This window comes from Ochotona curzoniae, unplaced genomic scaffold, assembly GCF_017591425.1.
Source record: "Ochotona curzoniae isolate NIBS_2020 unplaced genomic scaffold, NIBS_Ocur_1.0 scaffold_4937, whole genome shotgun sequence".
NCBI lineage: Eukaryota > Metazoa > Chordata > Mammalia > Lagomorpha > Ochotonidae > Ochotona > Ochotona curzoniae.
This window is the reverse complement of record NW_024467126.1, coordinates 1,785,074-1,805,989: the sequence shown is the minus strand read 5'-3', so window position 1 is coordinate 1,805,989 and position 20,916 is coordinate 1,785,074. Positions and strand designations below refer to the sequence as shown.

The window sequence follows — 20,916 nt, the reverse complement described above, 5'->3', positions numbered from 1 at the left end:
AAAATATATTACTATCTGTACAATTACATCCTTACAAAAAAAAAAAAAAAAAAAAAGAACCAGAACCGCCTTGGCACCTTGCAGTTGATGTCGCAAAAATGAGGTGAATTGTGGAAAGGCCTCCTGTGTGCACACGTGTGTGCACACACACGCTGACTGAGACACATGGCTTCTTCCGGCTTGAAAGCAGACACCCTGGATGTTGAGTGTTCAAGCCCGGACACAGGGAGCACCAGCAGCCCCTCTCAGGGGGCTTACGGAGTCCTCCTGGCATGCTTTGCTCGTTGTATAGTTTAGGGATCCTTTTTGCCAAGGTTCAGAAGCAAGCAAACAGGGTCCCTTCTGCCCAAAATCATGTTGCCAGGGAAAACAGAAGGTGTCTGCTTCACCCAGGAGGTGGCCTCGGCCTCCCCGGACGCCCCCGGCCCATGCACACCTGCCCCAGCCCAGAGCCCACGAGACAAATCTGTGGGGAAGTGCAGAGGGCTGGGTCCCTGTGCATGTGCGTGGGCAGCATCTGCCTGTTGGGGGCCTACAGCGGCTCAGAGCCGGGGGCCACCCTGCAGCAGCGAGGTGACAGTGCTCTGCAGGGCCACAGCCACCTTCTTGGAGGTCTTCCGCAGGAGCGGGCTGTCGGGGTGCTGCTCCCGCAGGTGCAGGACGTGGCCCTCCTGGCTCTCGGACGTGCAGCCGCACTCCTCACACACGTAGAGCTTGGCACGCCGCTCCTTGTAGGCGTACTGCTGCTGCACGCCGTGGATCTTCTTGAGGTGGGACTCCAGCGAGCAGCGCTGTGTGAAGGCCTTGTCGCACAGGCTGCACTTGTAGGGCCGCACACCTGCGGGGGACAAGAGGCTGGTCAGGCATGCCAGTGGGCAGGCCCAGGGATGGCCGGAGTCTCCCTCACCAGCCTGTCCCCATCACCAAAGTCCTGAGAGAGGATCTGGGGTGTAGGTTGGGACTGCTGGAGAGTGATTTCCCCCCCCCTACCCCTTCCCGGGGCTCCCACCAGGCAGGTCTAGGCTGCCCCCTTCTTCAGCAGCAGCCAGCCAGTTCACCTGTTACTCACCTGTGTGTGTCCGAACGTGCCGCTTGAGGTCGAAGGTGTCATTGAAGCCCTTGCCACAGTAAGTGCACAGGTGTCTCTTGACATCATTGTGACACTTCATGTGGCGGTTCAGCATCCGCTGGTAGGTGAAGGCCTTCTGGCAGATGTGGCAGGTGAAGAGGTCCCCGCTGGCACTGTCCCCCAGGGTCACCTGTGGATGAGTACAGCGTGAGCTGCGGACAGCCCCTCCTGGGCGGGGAAGGACACCCCGCTGAGCCATGGGGTCCCAGGTCTGCTGTGTCCCAGCCTGATGCAGTCCTCCCCCTCCCCTGCTCTCTCATCTAATAAAAATCCCTCTGTTTTTTTTTTTTTTTCTTTTTAATTATGAGAAATCTGAGGTTTCTACAAAGCTGCAGAGATCGAATCCAGAGCCCGATGCCTGGTCCCTGGGGTCCTGCCTCTGTCCCTGTTCCAGGGGTCACCCCTGCCCCTGGCGATCATCGCACATCAGGGCAAGCCCCTCACTGCTAGTGAAGACCATGCGGATCAGGACCCCGCCCCCTGGCTGGCTCTGGGAGCAGCAGGTGGAGGGGCACGTCCAGTATCGGGGCCAGCCGCCCAGCACGTCTTCCCTCCTGTCCCAGCCTGCACGTGCTGCCTCTATGTAAGGCCGGGGAAGGGCCAGTGTTCTCTGCACCAGGAGTCCTCTCCCTGCTGCTGGACACCTACAGACCCCAGAGCTCGGGGGGTGCTGACTCTGCCAGGGACTGTCCCCCTCACCCTGCAACCTGCAGCCTGAAACTTTCTTGGGAGCTAGCCAACGCGTTGGGTCATTGGGGCCAGGGGTTTGCTAGCCACGTGCCTCCAGGGAGAGGTGGCTATTCAAGATGGAGCTGAACCAAGCCCACTCCTCACTGTCCAGCCCCAGAATTTTCCATCAAGAAACTCAACCCATCAGCAATCCTGCATGCCCAGCCCCTTCCCCGCCCCTCCATGCCCTTGCTAAGCAGGAGGATCTCCTTGTGCAAGCAACGCATGCCGCATCCCCCTCTGTGCGTGCCTGGTCCTGCGGGCAGCCTGGGGTTTGCTTACCTTCATCTTGGTGCTCAGGAAGCTGTGTTCCCGGCTCTGGGCGTCCGTGAGGCGGCCCAAGTCCTCGGAGGGCAGCTGTGCCACCACGCAGGGCCCCGGAGCTACGCTGTAGCTGGAGTTGCGCATGCTCATATCCAAAGCCAGAGGACAGGAAGGGGGCTCGGCTATCGACGGCTCCGGCTCCTGGTAGGGCTGTGGTGGGCAGAAGCCCAGGCTGACTGAGGAGAGAAACGTGGCCCAGTGAGGGGTAGGAAGGAGGGATGGGGCGTGGTGTGTGTGCGTGCAGAGGGGTGTCAGTAGACTCCCCCAGCCTGAGGTCCTCCCTCAGCAGGCATGCAGTCGAGTGGGGCTGCCTTCAACCCACCACGCGTGCTCCTCCCTCCTGCCCCATTAAGGTAATTGTAGGTGACGCCAGCCAAGCGCCACTGCCCACTGAGTAATCTGTGTCTTAGCGGAACTGGGAGGCCCGAGCTGCCCTGGCGAGGACTGTCGCCTGCCCCACCTGGGCCAGTCCTTCTGGATTCCATGCCAGGCCACGCTGCTGGAAGGGCAAAGGGCATCCCCTGCCCCGCCCAGGGATGGTGGCTCCTTGAGGCTCAGCAGGGTCCTGGGGTCTGGGTCCCTCCAGGTAGAGTCAGCTGCTGGCTGAGGGGGTGCGGGTGGTCCTAGCCCCTGCCTTCCCCCGACTCCACCCACCGCCCGCTGCCCTCCCTGGCTCTGGACGCTCCGCTGTGCCAACAGGTGGGCCAGGAGGGTGGCACAGGCAGGAGGTCAGGCAGCAGCAGGTGGATGAGGCCTAACAGTCTCTGGGCGGCCTGCCCAGCGCTGACGCAACCCTCCCCCACGGGGCAGGACCGCTCCCCGGGCTTCGTGGACCTGGGCCAGACAGCACGATACTGACAGCCTCCTCCTCCAAAGGCCGCTCCCTATGGTAAACGGGGCTGGAGAGGCTGGGACAAAGAAAACGGGACAGGATTCAGCGGAGCCAAGGTCAAAGCCAATGGTGGAACCCAGGCTGACAACACTTCCCTTAGCATGGGAGGGGAAGTGGGGGTCTGGACCAGATGGGGTGAGACAGGTGGGAGGCGGACCCTGAGGCGGCTCTGGGGCCAGGCCAGGGTGTGTTGGGGAGGGCTGCCGGGGGCGTTGGGGCGAGGCCACAAGAGGAACGCAATAATGGGGGGAGGGAAGCTGAGTAGGAAAGCGCCCAGTTTCGGGAGAGGCCCCAACTCTCGCCCCCTCAAAACACAACAAAGTTCTGCTAGGAGCAGAACCCGTTGGGCTGGCACTGGCGTCCGTGTGTCCGGGGGCCGGTGGCATGAGCCACTTCATTCTGGGCGTTGAATCACCAACGCCTGGCCCCAGCCTGGCCCCTGAGCTGGCTAAGCAGCTCGCTCAGGCTCTGGTGCTCGGGCGGGATGGGAGACATTCAGCCAGCTGGGCTTCCTGACAGGGACAGTGCTGACACGCCCAGGACCTGGGGTTGGGGGACAGTCACTGGGAGACCATGGCTGGGGAGAACCTGGGACGGCAGCAACGGCAGGTGCCCATGGGTGCACGGATGGCTGTCACTCTTGGTTCGTGACTGGGAGTTGAGCCAGTGTGCCCACTGCTCCGGTACCCCCTGCATCCCCCACACACACCTGGAGAGGCTGGCACTGGGGCCAGAGGGAGCCTGGCTCCAGGCTGCCTCTCCCCGAGCAAGGGGGCAGAGGAGGCTGCTGGGTGGGGCCATTTACCTCATCATACCCACCCAGCCAAACCTGTCGCCCTGCCACCCCTGGGAGGTGCCCCTACGCTGTGTGCGCAAAGGGAGGGGGCAAGGGCCACTGTGCTGAGTGGCACGGAAGGAGGCAGGAAGCAGAACTGGTTGGGCCCTGCTGGGCCGCTCGAGGTCCCTTAATTAGATGTTTCCTGCAAAGCAGAGGCCACAGTGGCTACTCATCGCGGGCACGCGCCCACAGCTGCCTGTGGAGTGTGGCAATGGCGCGCCAGCCGGGCCTCCTCCCTCAGCGACACCTGTGTGCCCCTCCTGGTGGCCCACCTTGTCCTCACTTGGAGGAGGCTGCTGGGCTCCAGGGTCTGGAGTGTGGCATGGTGGACACATCCAGGGTGGCTTCCATCCCAGTCTGCCTCCCCACTTCCCCCTCTCTCAAATGGAAAGCCGTGGGCCCCAGTACTGGACGTGGTGCTGGTCCTCTGCCTCCCAGGCTCCAGGCCAGTATGGACCACGAGGCCTGTCCCAGCTGACCTCGTGGGGGCTGACCATGGAGGCAGGGGTTGGGGGACAATGTGTCAGCAAAACTGAAGTTGCACCCTTGTCACAAAAGGCAGGGGAAGGAGGGCTGGGCTCCCTTCTCCAGTGGCCCAGGGGCTGCGGATGACTTCTGGGCCAGCCACCTCCCTGCACAGCTCTCTCTAAGATGAACAGGCCGTAGGTTGTTTTGGGACCTGGGGCAGAGGACAGGCGACAGCACCCCAAGGGACAGGCAGGAGTCCCCGCAAGGCAACTGTCCGGAGCCAAGACGCTCTTGGGTCTTCAGCCACAGTAGCTGTCCCCTTTCCTAGGCTGGCTCCTGGAGCGCACGGGACACTTGCCAGGAACTGCCACAGTGGTCAGTGCATGGCTGACCTCGGCCCGTGCAGGTACACACTCCCTGGGCCCTAGGCTGGCCGGCAGCAGCGTTGGGACGCAGCACAGAGAGCCCAGCCCTTAGGGGAAGCCCACCTTTCCTCCACGCCCACCGCCCTGGGTCTCCCATACAGGAAGGAGGGGGCAGAGTTGGCCATGCCACACCTGGAAGGGAGGCTGGGGCCTGAGGGCCGCCCTCAAGTGCTCCTCAGCTGGGCCTGTTCTCTGCAGCACCTCTAAGCAACAGGTTCCTAGGCTACTCCTCAAGTTGTAGCCTCACTTCCTTCTCTGGGAGAAGCAACCTTGGGTCTGGTCACGGCCCCCTCACCCCAGACCCTTACCTCTCCCCACTGCAGCCCTCAGCTTCAGGGGCTCCCCTTTCCGCCTTGAGAGGGAAAGCTTTAGGATCTGGCCTAGGGAGGAAGGTTCCAGGGCCACCCTGAAGGAAGAGCCCGGCACTCCTAGACAATGCAATCCCCAGGCAGGTGGTCTCCAAGAGTCTCAGAGCTCCCACATGCAGGTCAGGCCTCCCACTTCCCCCAGTCATCATGGGGTGGATGAGGGCGGGAAGCAGGGTCAGTGCCTAGCTGGGAGGGGAAGCTGAAACGTGCCCAGCTGGCTCCTGGGTCATGGCTGGCTGGGGATGGAATGGCCCAGCATGGGACAGGCACCGGGGCATGCAGTCTGAGTGCACCCAGGACATTCCCGTTGTCCCTCTCCGAAACGGGGTAACTCTCGCACAGACCCCACAGGCTTCACAGGCAAGGTGAATTCTGTTAGTGGCCTCATGGACACTCTCCTGGCCGGGGATGTAGGCAAATCCTCACCGCAGAAGGCAGCAGGGATGCCCCCGCCACCTTATGCTCCTGGCCTTGCACCTGGGACCACCCTGATCCCACATCCCCTCAACTGGACAGCAGCGGCAGGGACAGGTAGGGACCACCCATGACGACGGCACAGTCCCTGGGACGCAAGCCTCCTCTCCTCCCCCCGCCCCATCAGAGAGGGTGGCAGGAGGAGGAGGGGTCACTGGGCCTGGGTAAGTCAATGATTTGAGAAAGCGGAATTTCTTTGTCCTTTGTGAAAGCCAACACATGATCTGTTACTGATTGGGATGGGAAATCAAACTAGAAGTAACAACCCGCGCAGTCACCTTTAACACAGAGCAGGTTATCAGATCCCAGGGAGCGGCTGAGCAGCAAGGCCAGTGAGGGACTAGGGGGGAGGGAGGTGGGAGGAGTAGGAAGGGGCTCCCTGTCACTGCCACACGGGGGAGGGGTCCCCAGAACCAGCCAGCTGACCAGGGAAGTTGGCAGAGCAAGAGCCTGACCGCATGCCCTAACACACTCCCCTGAGGAGGCCACTGCGGGAGGAGGGGTCGCGGGTGCCTCAGTTTCCCTGAAGGATGCCAGGCATATTGCCCTGTTTTTTAGGCCACAGAAGAGTGGGGCCTGGCCCCCTTGGGATGAGGCTAAGCTGGGACCTCCACACCCCATGCCCCAGCGCTGCAGTGCAGGCGATGCCACCTGCTGCGTCCCACACCTCACTTCAGGAGGGACACTGACCGAGACTCTCTCTGGAGTCCCCTCACCCCCAAACGCTCACTTCCCAATCCTCCTCCTCCGAGGAGGCCGGGCGGTGCCAGGGCGCCTGTAGATCAAGGGTCAAAGTCAGTTGGTTAATTACAACTGCTCCCCCCTCCCTGGAGGCAGCGGGCCGGGAGCAGCCCCCGCTCCACCCCTACCCCCGGCCCAGGGAGGGGGAGTTGAGACGGAAGTGGGGCCTCTCCAGCACGCACGCAGATCTGTTTGCGGGCGAGGAGGCCAGAAAGCGCACAAGTGTCTGGGAGGGGGCTGGTCCCCCGAGAAGGATGCGACTGGAAGAAGGGACAGCCCGCGTTACTCATTCCGAGTGGACGCGGACGCTGGAGAGGCGTCTTCCAAAAATAAACCGGACGCACCAGTTTCCCGGGGCTGTTCTCCCCCCCCATTCCCTCCCCACCCCATCCCCCGCGCCCCTGCAGGGCCAGGGTGTGAGATCCTGCCACTCAACCCATGTCTCTGCTAGGCTGAAGCGGGGTGCCGCAATCCATCCCGGGTACCGCATGCCCGTAGCTTCGGAGACACTCGGGGCGCACGGGGACCCTTCCCGAGCAGGCCACCAGCACTGTGACGGAGCGGCGGGGAGTGGAGAGAGAGAAGGGTGTACAGAGACTCCAGCTCCTTCCCTGCCCCTCGAGGTGGCACCGCTCCAGTGCCCCCTTCCTGTCTCATCAAAGTCCTGCCTTTCTGGATTTACGACGCCAGGGCCCAGGGTCGCCCGGGCAGGTGACACAGCCCGTTGCTTTCCAGGGCGGCGGGGTGGCAGCCCGCGGGCACCCCACGAGGCCGAAGAGCCGGCGCCGTCCCTGCCCGGCGGCCCGGGTGTCCGAGGGTCCTCCCCCAACAGTGCCGGGAGTTGGGGGGTCGCAGCGCCCCAGCCCCCCAGCGCGCCCTCGCCGCGCACCTGGCACGTAGATCTCGCCGCGCTCCTCGTCGGGGAGTTCACTCCAGTTCCGCTTGCACGTGGAGACGCACGGCTTCTTCACCAAGAATGCGCGGGGCATTTTCGAACCTTCCTTGCCCGGGGCGGTCCGCTTCCGTCACGGGAGAGCCGGGGCTAGGTGCAGAGGTAGCGGGGCAGCCGCCTCAAGCTTCGCCCGAGTGGGCCCGAGGCGGGAGGGAGGGTAGGGTACAAGTGCGAGGAAGGAGGCGCCCGCACGTCCCGCGGAAAGCCGGCCAGACGGCGCGCGCAGCCGCCCCGACTCGGTCCTCGCTGCGCCAAGCGGGGCTCGCCGGGGGCCAGGTGCGCCGGGCCCGCGGAGGAGCGGCAGGTGAGCGTCTCCCGGCTCGGCTGCGTCCCTGCGGCCGCTGGAGAAGTCTTCAAGTGCGAGCCGGCCGGACGGGTTCACGCTTTATTAGCTCGCGGCGGTGTGTGTTGGTGGCTGGGGCGGGGTGTGTGTGCGTGTGTGTGTGTGTGTGCGTGTGTGATCTGATCTAATTAGCTTGGAGTGGCCCGGAGAGCGACAGCGCATGCGTTGGGAAATAACGGTGACAACCCACCTATTTGTTACCTGTCGAACCGGTTTCCATTCCGCTGCGGGTGAGGTGGCCTCGCGGCCCCGGGCGGGGCGGCCGGGCGGGGGCGGGCGCCGGGCAGCCTGCCCCCTGCACCGGCTGCGCTGCGGGCCCGGCGCCCGCCCGCCCGCCCGCCGCCTCCCGCGGGGCATGCTGGCGTCTGCAAACGGGAGTTTCGGAGGGAGCGGGCAACACAGAGGGCGGGGACGGGGCAACGTTATTTGCGCCGCGCTCGCACGCTCCGAGGGTGATGAAATGCCAAACTTGCTCGGCTGGGCCCTGCCCGACCCTGGCGCGCCCGGGGGGCGCCTGGCTGGGTGCGGGGCAGAGGGGGCGGGAACGGGCAGATCGGGGCAGCCCTCCCTGGTGGAACCGGGCAGGCACCCCGCGCCTCGGGTCGGGCTCCCCAAAGGCCGAGTTAAGCCATGGGTGGTTCAGCCTGGGTACTTGTTGCAGGGCGATGGCTTCGTGCGGGAAGGCACGCAGGGCTGTGGGCATGGAGACCAGGAGGGCCCAGTACCATAGCAAGGGTACTGGCGCGGGGAGCCCACCCTCTGTCAGGTGAAGAGTTAGTGGCTGGAGGGTGGGCATCCAAGCTGGCCAAGCTGAGCCCATGAGGGTATGGAAAAACCCTTGCATTTTGGTCCTGGGGTCTCCCACACTCAACTCCTTCCCGCCCCTGAGTTGAGAGTCCGTCTTGAACCTCCCTCCACCCTCAAGTCTCAGGCTCTGCCGGGTCTCCCTGGGGTGCTGGGCGGCCAACATTCTGCCACGTTGGCATCCCCTCCTGGCTGATCTGTTGGGGGCAGTAAGTGTCCTCTGCTCACACCCTCCCCAACAGAGTACTGAAGAACCTCCCTCCCCCTGCCAGGCCGCGGGCGTCCTTCTCAGGGTGTAGGACATGTTAGCTGGAACAAGGAACAGATTGGGAGGAAATGAGGCTGATAAATGAATTCGCACAGTTCAAAAGTCAGGAGAGGAGAGGCTGGCTGCTGGTGGACTTCCGGGCTGGGCTGCAGGTGGAAATTGCTTTGTGCTGTGGGGCCCCTTCCCTCCCTCCAGCCTGTGGGGAGGGTGTGCACTCTGGGGACCTGTGGGCCACCTCCTCCTCCTCACTCCAAAGCCTGTTTCCAAAGGCCTGTCCTTGTCTGTTACCTGGGAATCCCACCCTCGCTAGCCCCCAGCTCCTCCTGTGCTTCCCAAGGCTTTGCCTGGTGGTGCCCCTTGCTCTGGGGCGGGACACTGTCCCTGACCTCCAGCGATTACTTGCTGGGCACTTAAGCCCTGGTAGTCAGCCCCAGGATAGCGACAGACACTGTCGGTCCAGGAGACAGGCTGCTTTTGGGCATGCGCTGTGGGGTGCACTTAGCTGACTGGCTAGTATGCAGATGTGGATGGCACAGTCGGGGCAGAAGGTGGGGAGGAATACAAATCAGTGGGTCCAGGAGACCCAGAGGGTGCGGGGCATGGCAGGGTGGACGCGTGAGGCTGACCCCCTAACACCTCCATCAGGCCAGAGGGTCTGCAGCCAGGCCCCAGGTGGGCTGGTGGGTCCCTGCTGTTCACGCATCCTCACATGCACCAGGGGATTGCTGCCCACCTGTGATCGCGGCTCTCGGGACCCATTGGCCACCATGTGTTGCTGGCAGAGACGAGATGAGGAGAATAAAAGCAGCCGTGGCAGGAGCCCTTGGGTGGGCCTGGGCCGGATGCCCGCACCCTACATCGGAGTGCCGACTTGGCTGTCTGCCTCTGTACCGGCCTGCAGCTTTCTGCTGCCACGGGAGACAGATGTCTCAGTAGCTGAGGTTCTAGCACTCCAGGTGGGAAGCCCAGCCTGGCCCTGGGACCTGTGGGCACTGGGGCAGTGAGCAAGCCACTGGAAGCTCTGTCTCTCTGTCTTTCTCTTGAATAGTAAACATTTTAAAAAGCAGAAGGCAGTCCCAACATGTCATTTGAATACAGAAACCCGGGGTCACATATTCCCATTTTCCGAGAGAAGCTGGAAAAACTAACATGCATGTGAAACCTACAGATTTCCGAATGTTTCTGCAAGATTGTGTTTTGGGCCCGGCAGTATGGCCTAGCAGCTAAAGTCCTCGCCGTGAACGCACCAGGATCCCATATGGACGCCGGTTCTAATCCCAGCAGCTCCACTTCCCATCCAGCTCCATGCTTGTGGCCTGGGGAAGCAGTCGAGGACGGCCCAATGCTTTGGGATCTTGCACGCGCGTGGGAGACCCAGAGGAAGCTCCTGGCTCCTTGCTTTGGCACAGCTCTGGCTGTTGCAGCCACTTGGGGGATGAACCAGCAGATAGAAGATCTTCCTCTCTGTCTCTCCTCCTCTCTGTATATCTGACTTTCAAATAAAAATAAAATCTTTTTTTAAAAAGTTGGTTAAAATATTTATTTGGGGCTGGTATGATGGTTTAAGTGGCTAATTCTCCACCTTCAAGTACTGGCATCCCATATAGGCACCGGTGTCTCTGCTGCTTCATGTCCCTTCCAGCTCCCTGCTTGTGGCCTGGGAAAGCAGTAGTCTTGGGACCCTGTATCCACGAGGGAGACCCAAAGGAAGCTCCTGGATCCTGGCTCCAGCTCAGCTCAGCTCTGGCCGCTGCGGCATCTGGGAGAGTGAACCAGTGAATGAAAACATCTGTTTCCTTCTCTCTGTAAATCTGCGTTTCCAATAAAAATATAAAAAGTGAGAGTGAGATTTTCCGCCCACCTGAGCACTCCCCAAGTGGCAGCAATGACCATGGATGGACCAGCTCAAAGCAGCATTTCTTCCGGGTCTCCCAGGCACTTGGGCCATCTGGTGCTTTCCCAGGCACAACCGCAGGGAGCCTGCTGGGAAGTGCAGCAGTCAGGACTTACATGGTGAGCAACTGGCACGGTGGAGAACTGACAGCTGGAGGTGGGGGTGGTATTGGGCCTCTCCCCGCCTGCCCAAGAGTGAGGGCAGGACTTGTTTGGAGGCAGAAGGCTTGAGCCCCTCCCCCAGTTCTGTGCCCCAGGAAGGTCTCTGGGAGGTGCCAGGGGGTGTTTTTGGGGGGGAAGGGCCTGGAAGTGAGCAGTACACACACACACGGTGTTGGGTGGGAGAACGAACCAGCACTTCGATTTGCCCCTCCTGGCCATGCTCCCCAAACCCTGTGGCATCCAGAGCAGTGGCAGACATAACTTACAGGGGTCAGAGGAGGCACTGCCACAGGCTGGGCCAGCTAGAGTGGGCACGCGGCTGCTGCTGGAGGGGGATCCTTACAGCCAGCCGTCAGAGGGGGTGCCCCTGCGTGCGTTCCTGCAGGCTCCCAGTTCCCACCGTCTTTCCCCTTGAGTCATCCACCTCCCCTCTGTCTCCTGGCTCAGATCTGCACTGCAGCTTCCTGCAAGGTGTACCCTGCAAAGCCACGGGGACCACGGCTCACGCCCTGGGGACCCTGCCACCCACACAGGAGACCCAGATGGAGTCCTTGGCTCCCAGGTTGGATCCAGAATGTGTGAACTGAGTCAGTGGACAGGAGCTCTGAAATTCTCCAACAAGTGAAAATTCACACACACACACACACATACCCTGGTAAACAGGATAAAAGTCCCATCACAGCTCCCAGTCGGGCCTACAAATGGACATTCAGTGCCTTGTCCTTGCTGACTGCCCTCCCCAAGCCAGGCCCTCCCCGCTGGTCCCTCTGTCCCCTGCACAGGCCAAGCCTACTCTCAGATGAGACCGGGCTGTGTGGTCAGTGGCTATCTTGGCCATCTGGGCCTTGGGAGTGACCCCTGCGTGCCCCTGTCCCTTCGCCGGGGGCGGCCCTGTGGGAGCCTCACTGAGTCCAGAGTAGAAGTTCTGCCCATGAGGGGCCCCGTTTCCAACACCATTTTCCAGAGCCTTTAACAGATGTGACTCAAAAAGCTTAAAATTCACCAGTAGAGGAAGGGCCCTGGTCCGCAGTGGTCTGGCCACTGTCATGGTGCAAAAGCTGTCATTCCGTTTGATGGCATTCTGCACACACACCGCAGACCTGCCTGCTCCTTCATCCGCGTCCCCACTCCTGTGCCTTGAGGACAGGCTAACTGGGTGGGGAGCCAGACCTGCCACCTGGAGAGACACTCCCATAGCTGTGTGCCCCCCGCCTGGACTGGGGGAGGACAGAGATGGGGCTGGGCTGCGGTAGGGGGGCATGAAGCTCCCAGCCTGGTCACCAGGGGAGCAGACCCTGGCCGTGTGGAGGAGCAGGCCAGGTGCCACACCGGGCCCTCTGCCATGGAGTGACCAGTACCTGGGCGTCCTCTCCGATCCCTGAGAGCAGGTGTCTGCTGGAAGCCGGTGGCCTCCTGCTCCAGGCAGCATGCCCGCCCCAGCGCTGCTCTCATACCGGCCTCTTTCATCTTAGGTTTAATTAGTCAGTCCACCCCGCCCTGGAGCCTCCTGGGGCATCATCAGCCCCATTTTATAGATGGGGAAACTGAGGTACCTAGAGGGAAGTGGTTTGGGGCTGCCGCCTCTGAGTCAGTGGCGACGGCGGCAGAGCAGAACCTAGCCGGGACCCAGAGGAGCCCAGACCGGGCCTTCTGGCTGGACCTGTCGCTCCGGGTGGCCGATTCCAGCACTGCGAGCCCAGCTCTACCTGCCCACCCCAGCTCCCGGTGGGGGCGGTGGCAAGAAGGGGGGGGGGGTGGTAAGAGAGAAGCGGCTGGCACGGTGGCGGCAGTGGCTCGGGCTTGTTTCATCTTCAAAGCGGCTAATTAGAGCCACAGGCGTCTGTCGGGGCAGTCAGCAGTACCACGGCTCTGTGCCCTGGAAACGGGCAGGCGGTCACTGGGGCACCTGCATGCCTGGGCTCCGTGCACCCCGGGGGCTCAGCTCCGGTTCCCGGTATGTGCTGGGGAGAGGGGCTGTCCCCAGGCCACTCCCCTGCTGGCCCTCTGGTTCCCAGGCCCTGCCGGCCACACGGTGCCAACCCGTGCGCCCTGTCTGCATCCCGTTGTTTACAGGTTTCTGGCCACTTTCCCGCGCGTGCCTCCCACGAGCACGACTTCCAATACCCTCACCCCGTGACTCCCGCGGAGCTTCGGCCAAAGGTCAGCAGCTTGCGCCACGCCGCGACCCCGGCGCCGGCTCCTCACCCTCAAGCGGGGCGGGTGGGGGCCGGGTTGGCGTCAGGGAAGCCACGCCAAGCCCTGCGGCGCCCGTCCGACCGGTCCAGCGCGGGCCTCGGGCCTCGAGCCTCGGCCGCCCCTCGCACGCCCCCCGTCACGACGGTCCCAGAAGCCCGAGGATCTGCACCCCAAACGCCACTCGCGGAGGGGGTGCGGGTGCAGCAGTGCGCACGAAGCGGGAGGTGCGCGCCGCGCGGGCCCCGGGCTCGTGCGGCCTCCGCGTGGCGGAAAACCCCGGGTGCCCAGGCCCACCCTTCTGCGTCCCTGCCCCGGCCCGCGGCGGTTTCGGGGAAGGGGGGCCCTGCGCGGCGGGACAGTTACTCAGCCCCAGCGAAACCAGCGAGTCGGCACCTGCCGGCCCGGGCAGGCGGCGGCCCCGTTACGCCCCGCCCCGCCCCGCCGCTCTCGGCCGCCCCCGCGCCGCCCCGCCCCGCGCCGCCCGTGCGCCCGGAAGCGGCCGCCCGGCCCAGCCCGGCCCAGCAGGGAGGCGCAGCGGCCCGTTACGGCGGCCGGCGGTGTTGGCGGTGCGGGCCCGCGGCCAGCGTTCGCGGCAGGGCCTCCGCAGCCCGCTCCGGCCGCACGCACCTCCCGACTCGCCTCCTTTTGGGGTCCTGGGCCGCTGGAGCCGCGCTCGCGGCCTGCGGCGGCCGTGAGGCCCGCGCGCCCTCTGGCGGCCAGCGGCCTGGACGCGCGCTCTGGTCGCTCCACCGGTGGAGGGGCGCGGGGGGCGAAGACATGGGGCCCCCGAGTCGGGACGCCTGGGCCCAGCGCCTGGCGGCCTTCCGGGCCAGCCCCTCTGCCTTTATGGCAGGTCCTCAGGGCGAGGATTTGGGACGCGACCTGCTGAGCGACCTGAGGAATGACAAGCTGAGCGAGCAGACCAAGGTAGGCCTCAAGCCCAGGCCTAGGCCTCATGCTTCCCGTGTTTCCGTGTTTCTCATTTCTCCCCCTGCACTTTGCCCTCAGGTGTCCTTGCTGTCCCTCAGCTTGGAGTACTCAGCCCAGCTGTGGCCCGACGCCCATTCGGCCGAGGCGGCCGCCACCTCCCTGTTGGACACGCTGGTGCTCCTTCCGCCTCGGCCCTCGGCCCTGCGGAGGCCCCTGCTCCTGGCGGCCACCGCAGCCCTGGCGGCAGGAGGTGCGCTGGGCCCGGCCTCAGGGGCCTCACTGCGGCTGCTGCCCCTGCTGCTCGGCCTGGCCTCAGGCCGCGACCGGGGCGGAAGCCTCTGGCCTGCCTTGGAGCAGGGTTCCTTGCAGGCCACGGCGTGCGAGTGCCTGCGTGAGCTGGAGAGCTGCCGGCCAGGGCTGCTGCGGGACGCGCTGGGGCTGCTGCGGGACGCGCTGGGCCGAGAGGGCCCCATGCAGCCGCTCAGCCTGCTGCTGGCCCTTGCTCTGCGCCATGCCCTGGCGCTGCCGCCGCCAGCTGCAACTAGGACCAGCCTGCAGGGCCTGCTCACCGCGCCGGCGGCTGCTGCGGGTAGCTGTCCCTGGAACTGGATGCCAGCTGAGGACAGCGACTTCGCCCTGCAGTGCCATGTGCCCAACTGGCCTCCAGTGGCCGCGGAGGGTGCGCAGGGCCTGGAGCTCAGGCCTGAGGAGTCCCGGGAGCTGAGGGCTACTGTGGCGCAACTCCTGGACACTTCCTACCTGCTCTCTCCTGTGGCCCAGGCCCAGCTGCTGTGGCTGCTGGGCCGGGCCCTGCGAGGCCTGCGGGGGCAGCTGCCAGCGCTCTTCAAGCCTCAGCTGGCACGGCTCCTGGGCGCAGCGCCACCCGTTCTGCTGCATGCAGTCCTGGCGCTCAAGGCGGCCTTTGGTGAGGCCCTGTTCACGGCCCAGGATGAGGCCCTGCTGCTCTGCCGCCTCACCCTGGCCGCCCAGCACCCAGCCCTGCCCTTGCCCACCCACCTCTTCTATCTACAGTGCCTCCTGAACTTTCCTGAAAATTGGCCGCTAGGTCCCGAGGGTGAGGAGGCGGCCCCACTACTGCTGGGACCCCGGATGTGCCGTGGCCTGCTCCCCAGCCCACTGCATGAGCCCATGGCCCTCCTGGCCCGCCTGCACCTTCTGTGCTTGCTGTGTGCAGAAGACCAGGACGAGGAAGAAGAGGGGGGCCAGGCACAGAGCCTTCGATGCTACCTGCAAGAGCTGCTGGCTGGCCTGCGGAGGAGGGCAGCCCTGGAGGGTGGTCCCAGGGCCACAGCCACACTTTGCTTCCAGGCGTCATACCTGGCTACCTGCTGCCTGGCTGGGCAGCCCGCAGTACTGACACCCTTGGTCCATGGTCTGGCCCAGCTGTATCGAGCCCGGCCTGTGCTTGCACCCCACTTTGTGGACCTCCTGGACCAGGTGGGCCGGGAGCTGGGGGAGCCCCTGAAGGTGGCGCTGCGGCAGGAAGTGGTGTCGGCACCGGGCAGAGATGCAGCGCTCGGCTGGCACCTGCAGATGTTGGCAAAAGTGGTGGATAGGGACTCCCAGGATGCTACCCTGCGCTTCCTCTGGGCTGCAGGTGCCCACTGCCCGGACTGGCACCTGCAGCAGGCCCTGCTGAGGGTCTGCCGGGCTCTGCTAGGCACGGGCGGGGGTGGTGGCCTGGCCGATTTGCTGCAGGCACTAGCCAGGCAGCTGGATGACCCTGATGGGCGCGACCACGCCCGCCTCTACTACATCCTCCTCTCCCACCTGGCGGGACCCAAGCTGGGGGCAGCCCTGGGCCCTTCTCTTGCCACACCAGCAGCGGCGGGGGCGGCCACCTCTTCCCTGGTGGCTGAGAATCAGGGCTTCGCTGCCACCTTGATGGTTCAGGAGGCCGCAGCCCCCGTGCGACTGAGCGTGGGGCCGCGGGTGGCACAGGGGCAGCTCCCAGTGCTGCGGCTGCAGGTGGAGGCGCTGCAACCGGTGTACTCCTTGGAGCTGCGCTTCCGTGTGGAGGGGCAGCTCTACGGACCCCTGCAGGAGGTCCACGTGCCCTGCCTGCGCCCCAGCCGCCCCACCAGCCCGCTGCTCCTGCCCCTGCAGCCCAAGCGGCCGGCCCCCGCGCAGCTGGCCGTCCGCGCCATGTACACCACACCCAGCGGCCTCACGTGCCATGCCCGCCTGCCGCCCCTGCCCGTGACCTTTGCCGACCTCTTCCTGCCTTTCCCCCAGCCCCCAGTGGGGTCTGAGCAGGGCTTCTTCCAGGAGCTCTGGAATGCCTGCCTGCCCAAGGGTGCCGAGAGCCGCGTGTGGTGTGCCCTGGGGCCGCAGGGACTGGACGCTGTGGTGTCCCGGCACCTGGAGCCCTTCGTGGTGGTGGCCCAGCCCCCCACCAGCTTCTGCGTGGCCATCCGTCTGCCCCCAGACTCGTGCCTGTTGCTGCGGCTGGAGGCGCCGCGGTCAGACGGAGTACCTGTGGCCTTGCGCACCGACGACTGGGCCTTGCTGCCCCTGGCTGGGGATTACATACGTGGCCTGTCAGCTGCGGGCTGAGTGTCCTGCAGGCCCGTGTCTGGGTGGGGCTGTGGACTGGCCCCGGGGCTTTTTTCCCATAAAGCATGTGTGTGCCAGTGACCCTGGGCATCTGCTTACTTTAAGGCTGTGGTCTGGAACACACCTGTCCACTGGGCCAGAAGGGTCTAGAATAAATCCCAGGATCACGAGGGTCGGTTCATGGCAACTTTCTGCCCAAGTGGGTTAGAACCCTCCAGAACACCTGCCCAGGAGGCATGTAGACCTTTCCAAGCAAGGCCTGACCTTGCCCAAGGCCCCCCAGGGAGGAGGCTGTGGGGGCCCAGTGGTCTCCGGCCCCAGGGAGAATCCACTGGACTGGTTTTGCTCCCCAACAGGCTGGATGCTCAGGGCTCAGGCCTGCTGCAGGTGGAAACCCAGCCCCCGCACCTTCCATCCATGTTGCTTCATATGTCCTCATAACAGCTCTGCCATGGGTGAGGGAACCTGAGCTGGTAGCGCTGGCATGCTCACCACCCGGGTGTGAGTGGCAACTTGGAACCCCAAGACGGGCCTCTGTGACCACATTCCTGGTAGGGCCCAGCCCCATATAGCAAGTGACTGGCTTACAGTGACCCCTCCTGGATGGGGTCGACAGGAGGAAGAACAGGACCCCAACACCTGTAGCTACCCCCGGGTCAAGTAACGGGGCAGTAACTTGCTCTCTCACTGGGCAGGCCATGGTCAGGCTGGGTTAGACCATCTTTGCTCCCACGCGAGGAGCTGGGTGGAAGGCTAAGGAAGTGCGCCCCCTGGAGGCGACCACGGGAGCTGCCAAGTGCCAGAAGGCGTGTTTCCTGGGGCAGTGAACCAGGGGCCTGGCCTCCTGCCTTGGAAGGCCCCTGGATAGCAGGACCAACGTCTCATGCAGTCTGCCAACAGACTGTCTGGGGATGTGTTGGTTTTCTCTGCATGCAGGTGCACGGGATGTGGTGGTGACCCTGGGCACCCTCATCAGTGCAGCCTGTGGCCCTCTGCCTCCCTCCCAGACCCCCTTCCCATTCGTCCATCACTCCTCCAGGCTGCACACCACACCAGCATCATGCCCGCGTCCCCTTGTAGGGCCACATGACGGTGGCTCTGGGCTGTACACTGGGAGCATAGGTGAATGCTGGGGCTTGTGTGTGCTCTGCAACCTTCGAGGGAAGAGTCTGCCCTGCATGAGAAGGTGTCACTCCATTCTACGTGGCTGTAGTGGGAAGTCAGAGGTGTGATAATGTGTAAATGACAGGCTTGTCCAGCTCACGGCCCCAGAGTCAGACTAGACCACGAGGGTGAGGCTGGGTCACTCATCAGTAGGGATAGGGGCCTTGCAGCGTCGTCATGGCAGGCCAGTGGGCTCCGGCAGCTGCCCCACGTCCCCCTACCTACTCCAGCTGTCCACTGAGTCCCTCGCATCAGTCCATTCTCACAGGTCCTGTCTTCAGGTTCCGCCCCTGCATGGTCGTGAACGTTGATGCTCCTGGGGAAGATGCACAGGCCAGGGGCAGTGCAGGGCCAGGGGGTCTCCTCCTCACCTGCCAGGGACAGTGCAAGGGCCAGGGGTCTCCTCCTCACATGCCAGGGACAGTGCAGGGGCAGGGGGTCTCCTCCTCACAGGCCAGGGACAGTGCAGGGCCAGGGGGTCTCCTCCTCACCTGCCAGGGACAGTGCAGGGGCAGGGGGTCTCCTCCTCACCTGCCAGGGACAGTGCAGGGGGTCTCCTCCTCACAGGCCAGGGACAGTGCAGGGCCAGGGGTCTCCTCCTCACAGGCCAGGGACAGTGCAGGGGCAGGGGGTCTCCTCCTCACCTGCCAGGGACAGTGCAGGGGCCAGGGGTCTCTCCTCAGTGAGCAACGGGGCCACAGTGCACACCCAAGGTCCAGAGGAGCCTCTGTGTGGGAGGGGTCAGATCTGCCTGAAGCCAGTTGGTTTTCTGAAACTCATGCATCCTGCATTTGACTCGTCAGCCCCACGCTGGTGTGGACAAGTTCTTTGTTCTATATCCATTAAGTTCCTGCCCTCAGAGGACTTCAGGGAGATGACCCAGCCTTGTTCCTGGACAGCTTGCGCCATCACAACACCCAGCAGCTCCCAGTGCTGTCCTCAGCATCCCCTGGGGATAAGGGACTGCCCTCCCCCCACCATCCTATCTTTTTAAAAATTTTTAAATAAAGATTTATGTGAAAGACATAGAAAGATCTATTGATTCATTCCCCAAATGGCTGCAACAGCCAGGCAGGGTCAGCTCAAAGCCAGGAGCTTCACCTGGGTCTCCCACATGAGTGCAGGGGCCCAAGCACCTGGGCCGCCCTCCACTGCTTTCCCAAGTGCATTAGCAGGGAGCTGGATGGGAAGTGGAGCAGCCGGGACCTGAACCAGCACTGCTGTGAGGCTGTCTTGCAGGTACTGCCCGGCTAGAGTAGACCCATCTTGGTCTTCCTTGTGGGACAACAAGGGTTCCTGCCCCAGTGCTTGGTATCCATCACCTTCCCGGAACCGCTGTTTCTGTTGAGGAACCTTTGGGAGACGCTGGTTTGGGCTGAGCTCCTGCATCAGGCTCCCACTGGCCTGATGAAAATGGAGCCCCTCACACTGCGGGTCATCTGACCTGCCCAGATGTCAGACAGCCCCAGGCCCACACAGGCTGCCCTGGTCGCGCTCTCTCCACCTTAATCCTTACAAGAAAACAAACAGCCATAGGCAGGCCACTCTGCCATTCCGTTTCTACTCGCCTTGGCTTCCTCGGTCTGTAAGATCAGCTTCTGGGACTGGTGGCATGGTATAGCAAGCTAATCCTCCGCCTACAACACTGGCATCTCATATTGGCGCCAATTCAAGTCTCAGTGGTTTCAGTTCCCATCCAGCTCCTTGCCTGTGCCCTGAGAAAGCAGTACAGGTCGGCTCAAAATCCTGTGACCCTGCACTCACGTGGGAGACCCAGAAGTTCCTGTTTAGGGAGTGAAACAGAAGAAGGATGGAAGATCTTTTTGTCTTTCCTTCTCTCTGTAAATCTGCCTTTCAAATAAATCTTGATAAAAAGAAAAGGGTAGTTTGCCCTAGAGAGCAATTCAGCTACAAGAACTGATGGTGTGATGCAAAGAGCCTGCCAACGCACAGCAGGTGAACGCAGGTGGGGGGGGGGCGGGGCGCCCAGCATCCCTGAGCCGCCAGTCGGCTCGGTCACGTCCTAACGGGACGCCCCTCAGTTGAGCGTCCATTTAAATTAAAATCCATCCTGCAGTGTCCCTGCCTTGTAGACCACTGCCAGGAAATGTCAGACTGTCTCTGGATAATGTCTGCAGTGAAGACTACTGGGAAATGCAATAAAAGAGAAACCGAGACTCCCAAGTTCAATTCTGAATTACTGCAAAGGGCAAGCGTATGCTCATAGCTGGACCTTCGCACATTCCATCACCTACTGTGGAAGGAGCTGGACCCTGGAAGAGGTTACCAAAATAAAAACACACACAGTAATTGTGTAACTAGGGGAGAGAGCGGTGGCTCCACAGGCTCCAGCTGCCAGCACTGGGTCCCAGCTGTTTCACTTCCTTTCCAGCTCCCTGCTTGTGGTCTGGAAAAGTGGTGAAGATGGTTCAAGTCCTTGGGCCGCTGCACCTGTGTGGGAGACCTAGAAGCTCCTGGCTCCAGGCTGGCTCAGCTCCAGCTGTTGCAGCCAATTGGGGAGTGAGTGAACCAGTGGATGGAAGATCTTTGTCTCTCCTCTTTACAATACAAATAAACTTTTTTAAAAGCCCTCTTAGAATTAAGTTGTAAGATGTAAGAGTAGCATGCAAAAATTAAATTCTAGGGCCCGGCGCGGTGGCGCAAGTGGTTAAAGGTCCTCGCCTTGCACGCCCGGGATCCCATATGGGCGCCGGTTCTAATCCCGGCAGCCCCGCTTCCCTTCCAGCTCCCTGCCTGTGGCCCGGGAAGGCAGTTGAGGACGGCCCAAGGCTTTGGGAACCTGCACCCGCGTGGGAGACCCGGAAGAGGCTCCTGGCTTCGGATCGGCATAATATCGACCCGTTGCGCTCACTTGGGGAGTGAATCATCGGACGGAAGATCTTCCTCTCTGTCTCTCCTCTCTGTATATCTGCCTTTCCAATGAAAAAAATAATAAAAATAAATCTTTAAAAAAAAATTAAATTCTATTTTTATATACTAGATATGAACATATGGGACCCAAAATTAAAAAACACATCGCGGGATCCAGCCAACAGCCTAGTAGTTAAGACACCAGTTAAGACATCAGCTCAAGCCCTGACTGAGACTCCGGCCCGGGCTCCTGACCCCAAGGCCGACCTGCAAGGGAACACCAGAACCGAGTTCCCAGCTTCCAGCTCTGAAGGCAGCCCGGCCCTGGCCACTGCGGTGCTTAGGGAGTGAACCAAGCAGAGGTGAAC

General features: G+C 62.8%; 2 protein-coding genes across 3 annotated transcripts; one reads left to right on the top strand and one right to left on the bottom strand.

The window, feature by feature from the left end:
• Positions 1-542: 542 nt before the first annotated feature.
• Positions 543-7,377, bottom strand: OVOL1 (ovo like transcriptional repressor 1). The gene is made up of 4 exons (XM_040971050.1): positions 7,278-7,377; positions 2,141-2,358; positions 1,070-1,259; positions 543-838 (listed from the first exon to the last, which is right to left on the bottom strand). The coding sequence occupies exons 1-4, from the start codon at positions 7,375-7,377 to the stop codon at positions 543-545; spliced, it is 804 nt and encodes a 267-aa protein (XP_040826984.1).
• A 6,154-nt stretch (positions 7,378-13,531) lies between these two features.
• Positions 13,532-18,142, top strand: AP5B1 (adaptor related protein complex 5 subunit beta 1). Of its 2 annotated transcripts, XR_005882920.1 has the most exons (3): positions 13,532-13,933; positions 14,015-16,580; positions 16,933-18,142. XR_005882920.1 is itself a non-coding variant. In XM_040970679.1 (2 exons), the coding sequence occupies exons 1-2, from the start codon at positions 13,784-13,786 to the stop codon at positions 16,511-16,513; spliced, it is 2,649 nt and encodes an 882-aa protein (XP_040826613.1). In that variant the 5' UTR covers positions 13,532-13,783; the 3' UTR covers positions 16,514-16,896. The 2 variants fall into 2 exon arrangements, 1 of the variants encoding a protein (XP_040826613.1); XM_040970679.1 differs by lacking the exon at positions 16,933-18,142 and having other exon boundaries at positions 14,015-16,896.
• Positions 18,143-20,916: the final 2,774 nt, after the last annotated feature.